Source organism: Trichosurus vulpecula, chromosome 2 (assembly GCF_011100635.1).
Source record: "Trichosurus vulpecula isolate mTriVul1 chromosome 2, mTriVul1.pri, whole genome shotgun sequence".
Taxonomy (NCBI): Eukaryota; Metazoa; Chordata; class Mammalia; order Diprotodontia; family Phalangeridae; genus Trichosurus; species Trichosurus vulpecula.
The window spans coordinates 53147176-53156727 of record NC_050574.1 but is presented as its reverse complement, the minus strand read 5'-3'; the positions used below and the strand labels follow the sequence as shown (position 1 = coordinate 53156727).

Below are 9552 nucleotides of genomic sequence, written 5' to 3'. Positions count from 1 at the left end.
GCTGTATAGAAATAGCCCTCAAAACAGCAGCGCATTCCCTCAAGCTTGGAACAAAGTACTCTTTACTCTACAAGCAGTCATGTCCTGACGAAAAACTCAAGGGTCAAGTAAGTTGGCTGGGAACATGGTCAGGCGGCAAAAACGGACTCAGATTCAGTCTCAGACTTTGGAATCTTTCTTTGGTGACAACGAAGAACAAAACATACAGCCAGAAGAAGTTAACAAAGTCAAAGAGCCTACATCTAAAGCCTCCAAGAAAAACACAAACCGGTCTCAGGCCATGGAAGAGCTCAAAAAGGATTTGGAAAAGCAAGTTAGAGAAGTAGAGGAAAAAATGGGAACAGAAATGAGAATGATGCAAGAAAACCATGAAAAATAAGTCCATGACTTGCTAAAGGAGACCCAAAAAATACAGAAAAAAATACTGAAGAAAACAACACCTTATATAATAGACTAACTCAAATGGCAAAAGAGCTCCAAAAAGCCGATGAAGAGAAGAATGCCTTAAAAGGCACAATTAGCCAAACGGAAAAGGAGGTCCAAAAGACCACTGAAGAAAATACTACCTTCAGAATTAGATTGGAGCAAGTGGAAGCTAGTGACTTTATGAGAAACCAAGATATTATAAAACAGAACCAAAGGAATGAAAAAGTGGAAGACAATGTCAAATATTTCATTGGAAAAAACACTGGCCTGGAAAATAGATCCAGGAGAGATAACTTAAAAATTATTGGACTACCTGAAAGCCATGATCAAAAAAAGAGCCTAGATATCATCTTTCAAGAAATTATCAAGGAAAATTGCCCTGATATTCTACAGCCAGCGGGTAAAACGGAAATTGAAAGAATCCGCCGATGCCTCCTCAAAAAGATCCCAAAAGAAAACTCCTAGGAATATTGTCGCCAAATTCCAGAGCGCCCAGATCAAGGAGAAAATACTGCAAGCAGCCAGAAAGAAACAATTTGAATATTGTGGAAAAATAATCAGCATAACCCAATATCTAGCAGCTTCTACATTGAGGGATTGAATGGCTTGGAATAGAATATTCCAGAGGTCAATGGAGCTAGGATTAAAACCAAGAATCACCTACCCAGCAAAACTGAGTATCATGCTCCTAGGCAAAATATGGATTTTCAATAAAATAGAGGACTAGCAAGCTTTCTCAGTGAAAAGACCATAGCTGAATAGAAAATTTGACTTCCAAACACAAGAATCAAGAGAAGCATGAAAAGGTAAACAAGAAAAAGAAATCACAAGGGACTTACTACAATTGAACTGTTTTGTTTACATTCCTACATGGAAAGATGATGTGTATGATTCATGAGACCTCAGTACTAGGGTAACTGAAGGGAATATGCATATATACATGTGTGTGTGTATGTATATATGTATGTGTATATATATATATAGAGAGAGAGAGAGAGCACAGGGTGAGTTGAATATGAAAGGCTATCTAAAAAATAAAATAAAATTAAGGGATGAGATAGGAATATATTGAAAGAGGGAGAAAGGGAGAGATAGAATGAGTTAAATTATCTCACATAAAAGTGATAAGAAAAAGCAGTTCCATTGGAAGAGAAGAGGAGGCAGGTGAGGGGGAATGACTGAATCTTGCTCTCATCGTATTTGAGCTGAGGAGGGAATGCCATACACACTCGATTGGGTGTCTTACCCCACAGCAAAGAAGGAGGAAGAAGATAAAAAAGGGGGGATGATAGAAGGGAGGGCAGATAGGAGGAGGAGATAATCAAAAACAAACACTTTCGAAAAGGGACAGGGTCAAGGGAGAAAATTCAATAAAGGGGGACAGATTAGGAAGGAGCAAAATATAGTTAGTCTTTCACACCATGAGTAATGTGGAAGGATTTTACATAATGATATGCATGTGGCCTACGTTAAATTGCTTGCCTTCTTAGGGAGGGTGGGTGCAGAGGGAAGAGGGGAGAGAATTTGGAACTCAAAGTTTTAAAATCAGATGTTCAAAAAGAAAAAAAAAGTTTTTGCATGCAACTAGGAAATAAGATACATGGTCACTGGGGCACAGAAATTTATCTTGCCCTAAAAGAAAGGAAGGGAAAAGGGGATGGGAGGGGAGTGGGGTGACAGAAGGGAGACCTGACTGGGGAACAGGGCAACCAGAATATACGCCATCTTGGAGTCGGTGGGAGGGTAGAAATGCGGATAAAATTTGAAATTCAAACTCTTGTGAAAATCAATGCTGAAAACTAAATATATTAAATAAATTAAATTTTTAAAAAAGATTGTACTAGTAAAAAATTAGAAGAGAAGCAGACCTCCCACAGCAATGGGTAAATGTATTCTTTTTTGCCTTCTGAAAGAGAATGTTTTATTGTGGTATACAATATAGCACAGTGAACAAAAGACTAGCACAGTTCAATGGGAACTCCACAATAATCTCTGAGTATATAAACATATTTGTAAAAATCTTCCTTATAAAGGCCTACTGGAGCATGTATGCTCTTTCAATGTCATTGCCTTTCTGGAGTTATTATTTCATGGAGTCTGAAAAGTTCCCAACAACTTTCATGAAGGTATCACGGTTCATTTAGAAACAGAGTCCCTCTGCGTTGCCTTCTTCTTTCTTATGAAGTACATTTTCTTTAGATTTTGTCAAGTCTTCATTTGTTACTTGCATTCTGCATTCTCTTGGGGCCATGAAACCAGTTTCCATAAAAATTGCCTTGATATCTGTTCCAGACAAGTCATCTTTAGCCATGATCAAACCATTTAAAGTTACATCATCTGCCAAAGTCATTCTGCTTGTATGAATCTGGAAGATGCACTTCTTGGTCTTTTCATATGGCAGAGGGAACCCAATTTTCTGGTTAATGCATCCTAGTCTGATTAGTGCTCGATCCAAATTTCTATTCAGTTTGTGGCCAAAATCATTTTCTCATCTCTCTTAGAGTCAGACCCGTCCAACTGGTTCAACAATTCCAACACTATTCACTGAATTTCTCTTTCTCTCCTTGCATTTGAATCATACCTTTTGGTCCCAATAGCATCAATTTCATCAATGAAGACAATTGATGGAGGATGTTCTTCAGCTACTCAGAGCAATTATAGAATGAGTTGAAGCCCATCTGTTAAGTACTTCTGTATAAGCTCAGAACCAACAACTCTGAGGAAGTTCCCTGAGGTGTGGTTTGCTACAGCTTTGGCTAACAATGTAGATCTATTTTTCTCTTTTTTAAATTTATTTTTATTTCTAGTTTACAACACTCAGCTCCACAAGTTTTTGAGTCCCAAATTTTCTCCCCCTTCCTCTGCTTCCCCCTATCCCCCAAGATGGCATATAATCCAATATAGGTTCTACATTTGGCTTCACATTAAACATATTTACACAATAGTCAAGTTGTAAAAAAAATTATAACCAATGGAATGAATCACAAGAAAGAAGAAGCAAAATCAAGAAGAAAGGAAAAAGGAAAAAGAGAGAGAGAGAAAATAGGTTGTCTCAATGTGCATTCAGACTCCATAATTCTTTCTCTGAATGTGGATAGCTTTTTCCATCATGAGTCTTTTGGAGCTGTCCTTGAGTCTTGTATTGCTGAGAATTAACCAAACAAGAAATAGAGGTAATTACAAGAAATTACATACACAAATATATGATTACATGAAAAAAAGAAAGTTTCTACACACAAAAAATGTAACTAGGATAAGAAAATAAGTGGTCAGGTGGGAAAAAATCGTATCAAATAAATGTTTGGTATCCAAGAAGTATATGTATACATATATGTCTAAGATGTATACGCATATATATGTATGTATGTATAGGTATATGTATATACATATACACACATATATACACACATATTATATATATAAGACTAAGAGTCATTCCCCAAATATAAGTTAGTCCATGACTTTGAACAAACACTTCTCAAAAGAAGAACAGCAAAGGATTCACAACCTCATTAAAGAATTCTCCAAATAACTAATAACAAGAAAGAGCAGATCAAAACAGCCCTGAAGTTTAACTTCATACTCTGGAAATTGGCAAAGATGACAAAAAATGGCAATGGTCAATGTTGGAGGGGCAGTAGAACAATAGCTAAGCTAACACACTGTTAGTGGAGCTGTGTGAGGAATGGTATAAACATTTTGTAAAACAATCCAGAATGATGCGAATAAAGTGACTGAAATGTTTATACCCTTTGAACCAGTAACTCCACTTCTGGGCTTATGCCCCAAGGAAACCATCAATGGGAAGAAAGTCCCCATTTACACCAAAATATTTAGAGCAGCTCTTTTTTATGTAAGCAAAGAAATGGAAATAGATACCTATCAGTTGGGGAACATCTAAACAAATTGTGATACACAAATGTAACGGAATATTATTGTGTTCTAAGAAATGATACATATCCATCATTTGGGGAATGGCTAAAGAAGTTGTGGTATATGATTGTAATGGAATACTATTGCCCTATGAATAATGATGAGCAGCATGATTTCAGAAAAACCTGAAAGACTTACATGAATGGATGCAGAGTACAGTGAGCAGAACTAGGAGAACATTGTACACAGTAACAGCAATGTTGTACAATGATCAACTCTAAATATTTCAGCTATTCTCTGCAGTAAGCCCACACAACCAATGTTACAAAATCATTTCATCTCCACAACATTTTTCATATCTGTCTCCTTCTCTTCACTCTTACAGCCACCACCCCAATCAAAACCTTCCTTATCTCTCCACTAGACAATTGCAGTAGCCTCCTAATTGGTCACCCTGCTACATCTGTCCCCTCTTTAATCTGTCCTGCATGAAAATCCCAAAATGATGTTTTTAAAGAACAGGTCTAACTACATTACTTCCCTACTCAATAAACTCTAGTGCCTCCTTATTAACTCAAATATGTAGGATCTTTATCTCATCCTTTTTCTAACCTCTACTTTTTGCCTCATCCTTCTTCTTTCTCTGTTGATCTCTCTGCCCCCATCCAAGTATAACCAAAACACTTCATAGAGGACTCTGTACAGAGTGGGCACTTGGCAGGGGTGCTGAATGAGTGATTGGGTCTTTGCTATGAGTAAGTGGTCTAGCAAATGTTTACAGGGTTGTCAGTGACCACAGTCCAAACTCTGAGGAAGGATGGAGTATCCGGAGTTGGTAGGTGAGTGTGTCACCCAAAAATCCTCGGGACACAAAATCCCTGAATCTAACCCAACTGAGAGTCAGCACTCAGCCATCAAATTAGGCTGCTAACCCTCCCCCTCCCCAAAGCAGGGGATGGCTCCTGGGAAACCCGGAGGAACTCCTTGTAGACACCCAGAACAGACTGGCCCCATCTCTTCTTCCTGCAACGTGGACTGTTGGTGTTGGACAGGTTTCTGGGTATTCCTCCCCCTGGGGGTGGGAGCTCTCAGACACCTCAGAATCCTCCTGGATCTATATATGGAGCTTCTCTGCCTTGAGGACCAATTAGGCTCAAGAGCCCTGCAGTGGACAGATTGAACAAGAAACAGCTGAAGGTATCTGGAGCCCCAAAGACTAGAAGACATTTGTCAAAGTCAAAGTATGTGTCTGTGTTTGTGTGATTCTATATTAGTAGCTATTTTTAGAACACGGAGGGGTTCTTCACCTGGTGTCTGTGAACTTGTAGTTTTTAAATATTTTGATAACTATCTTTCAATATAATTTGGTTTCCTTTGTATATGTACTTCACTCTCTCCATTTTCTCTTTTCTCCTCTCTCTGTCTCGGTCTCTGTCTCCGTCTCTCTCTTTCTCTCTCTCTCTCTCTCTCTCTCTCTCTCTCTCTCTCTCTCTCTCATTGTGTCTTTCTAACTGGATGTCCCAAAGCCATCTCAAACACATGTTGAATATCATACTAGTGAAAAATTAGAAGAGAAGCAGACCTCCCACAGCAATGGGTAGATGTATTCTTTTTTTGCCTTCTGAAAGAGAATATTTTATTGTGGCATACAATATAGCACAGTGAACAAAAGACTATCACAGTTCAATGGGAACTCCACAATAATATCTGAGTATATAAATAGATTTTTAAAAACTTTCCTCATAAAGGCCTACTGGAGCATGTATGCCCTTTCAGTGTTATTGCCCTCCCAGTGGTATTGATTATTTTATTTTATGATTCTGAGAGCGGGTGCATAGGCTTCACCAGACTGCCAAAAGGGTCCAGGACATAAAAAAGGTTACAGAATGCCTTGTTTACAGGGTCTGAGGACATTTCTCTGTGCCAGTAATATTCTGTGTGTATCGATTTCTCTCTGTATTTTTGTGGCCCTTACGATTATAATGAGAGTGTGAATTGAGGTGGTCTGTGTGTTTTTTTCTGTACCTCAATTACATTATGTGTAGCTCCAGATGACATGGGTTATGCCTTTATATAACCAATAGAGTGTTGGGGGTTGAGGGGAGGGGTGCAATCCCTGGGTAATATGCTTCTGTGCCAATAGAAATTTCATACACGGATTTCTTGATCTGGGAGAGGTTGCATTAGATGCTTCCTGTGGTCCCTTCCAATAAGAGTAAGCACCTATTCTCCCCCCTCAGATGGCAGGCTAGGGTGGCAGCCCCACGGGGTAAAGCAGGAATGTGGAACCCTCACCTGAGGAGATAGATATCAGGTTTATACTTTGTCCTACAGAGACTTCAAAATGAAGACCACCTTTCTGCTAGCTGTACTAATGGCCTGTGGTAAGAAGTGACTGATGTCTTCCCAGGAATCAGTCCAGCAGGAACAACTCTCCTGTTCTACAAAAAGTGCCTTCCCAGCATCTCTTGGGCTCCCTAGCTCTTCCCATTCCTTGAACCTTGCAAATCCCAATTAATTCTTCACCATCTCTTATTAGAGGCTGGGAGGAAAATAGAGAGGACAAGATTCTCTGCTCAGATGAAGGATAGGGAAGGGCAGACTAAAGCAGTAGTGGAAAGAGAAGACAGAAGTGTGGCCACATCTGACTGAGGACCACTGATCTCTCTTGCAGGCTTATCTGAGGTGAAAGGGAGCTTGATACAATTCCGAGACATGATTGGGAAGCTCACAGGGAAGAATGCATTGTTAAGCTATGGCTTCTATGGCTGTTACTGTGGCTGGGGAAGCAGGGGAACCCCCCTGGATGCTACTGACAGGTAAGTTGCTGTTCCCTAGCCCTGCCAGGGTGACTACCTTGGCTTCCTGGGGAATCACTACAGGCAGCAATGACAGGAGATACAAATTAATGGACAGAGCACAAGGCAGGGGCACCAAAGAAATGAATTTCTAGGGCAAAGCTATAGAAGAATGTTCTCTAGCACTCCATGGCATCTTTCAATAGACACCCTTGCAGTCCTCCAGAATGGGCAATAGGGAAGACTGGAACCAGATAAATTTTCAGAATCAGAGACCCTCCATTAAACAGAACAAGATTGGAATTGGAAAGGACCTTAGAGACATGTAGTCCAATTCTCTCATTTACAGATGAGAAAACAATGATCCTAATAACTCAGGTGTCACAACTACCATACCAGGACTTATTCCACCCCAGCAGGCTGCCTCCTTGGCTGGCCTCTCTGAGTATCCTGTTTGCTGACCACCTGCTCCACAATAGGAGAGGAGGACAGCACTCAGTAGGGCATCTCTCTTTAGGTGCTGTTTGGCCCATGACTGCTGCTATTCAATAGTGATGAATTTAGGCTGCAAGCCTAAAATACAGAGCTACAAGTACACCTACCAGTATGGATCCATCTTCTGCGGTGAGATAGCACATCAGAATCATGTACCAATGAGCATTCCAGATGGGCAGAACCTTAAAATGGTGTCTCGAAGGGCATTGCTCCAAACTCCCTGAAAGCAAAGACTGCAATGTCGCCTCAGATGAGGGGCATCCCCTGGGGAAGGGCCTGTGTCTCCATCAAGACAACCAATAAAGGGACTCAGCTTGGTGGGGCAGGGTGAGGGGTGTCAATAGAAGAGAAAATTACCTACTCTCCTGGCTCATTCTTTTCTCTGACCTTACAGGGTCTGGTGACAACTGTCAGAAGCAAATCTGTGCCTGTGATCGAGCAGCTGCCTACTGTATGAAGAGAAACCTGATGACTTACAGTAAGAAGTATCGCAACTACCACAATTTACTGTGTAGAGGGGAAAATACTAAATGCTGAGAGCTTCTTTTCCCCTTCCTCAGCAAGAATTGACAAAAAAAAAGCCTCAAACCTCCAATTCCAAAGCCATCACCCCTCAATCCACAGCTTTTCACATTTCCTTTTCCGAACAGTATTGCTTTGACATCAGGATTCAGTTAGTCAACAAACCTTTATTAACTGCTTACTCTGGGCCAAGCATTCTAATGTAATTACCAACCTCAGTTCCAGAGGGCTGATGAGGAAACCCATCTCCCCACCCTCAGGAGAGAGGTGGGAAAGGAGGGATGTGGAAGCCACGCCTATCATCTGATGTTGTTGGGACCTTTGGTTTGGTTTCTTTTATTCTTCCTCTTTGTTATGGGGAGAGCAGTGGTTATTAGGAAATGACAGTGACATGAAAAAAAAACTATCAATAAAATGTTGGGCTTGCAGTTTTGTTTTGTTTTGTTTTTCCATCAGTCCCCTATTGTCAGCATCATGGAAATTTGCTCTGTAGGGGTCAAATAGGATGGGGTGGAGAGGGTGGAAAGGAACAAGGGGAAAAATGTGGTTCTGCCCTCTCCTACCTGCAGACCAAGGTCCTCCAAATTGTCATTATTCCTCTGAAAGTCTCAGAGACACAGAATCTCAGGGTTGAACATAGGTTCAGATAGTATAAGCCTGCCTAGAGAAGAAGCTTCCATCTCAGAACTACTTCTGCCTTCCTCATAGTAGGTGTGGAATGAGTTTGTCAAATCACTGAATCTAATAACCCAATTGGTGACTCTGGGTTATGGTGAAGCAGGGCAGAGACCCTTCCCCCAACCCCTGATCCCTGCTTCCAGCTGGGCTGACTCCCTTTCCCTGTGAGCTGTCATTAGCCCTTTGGCTCCACATGTCTCTAAGCTACCTACTACAATGGGGAGCACCACAGTAGAATCACACACAATTTAGAAAGCCAAGATTTGTCAGCCAAACATTTGTGTAATACATTCCAAATACAGTGATAACACTGCTGAAGGAAACTACATGATCAATCTTCTCTAGAATTTAGAGTTGGGAAAACTGCCAGAGGCTTGGGGAGGTCAAAAGAGTAGCAGCTGTTAAAGAGAAGATTTAAATCCAGGCCTTCCTGGACTCCAGCTCCAGGCTCTATCCGCTGTGGCAGAATGTTACAGAATCCAACATAAGCAGTTGGGGACTATCCATACTCAAATCTATTTCAATTACTTCCTTTCCTTTGCATCCTTGATTCAGTTCAATAAACATTTATCAAGTGCCTACTCTGGGCCAATCACTCTGCTTGGCACTGTGGATACAAAAAGAAAAAGAATCCTTGCCCTCGAGGAGCTTACACTCTAATGGTGGAAGACAAGACACAAAGCCTAGATTATGCCACCACAAACATAGAGCTGGAAAAGGCCTCACACAGCCCATCTAGTCTGATCCCTTAAGAACGCAG

General features: G+C 40.8%; 1 protein-coding gene and 1 pseudogene across 1 annotated transcript; one reads left to right on the top strand and one right to left on the bottom strand.

Moving 5' to 3' along the window:
- Positions 1 to 2566: 2566 nt before the first annotated feature.
- On the bottom strand, positions 2567 to 5313 carry LOC118836438 (annotated as a pseudogene).
- Positions 5314 to 6643: 1330 nt separating this feature from the next.
- Positions 6644 to 8129, top strand: LOC118839503 (basic phospholipase A2-like). Its single transcript, XM_036746972.1, has 4 exons — positions 6644 to 6683; positions 6974 to 7118; positions 7615 to 7721; positions 7987 to 8129. The coding sequence occupies exons 1-4, from the start codon at positions 6644 to 6646 to the stop codon at positions 8127 to 8129; spliced, it is 435 nt and encodes a 144-aa protein (XP_036602867.1).
- The last annotated feature ends 1423 nt before the right edge of the window (positions 8130 to 9552 follow it).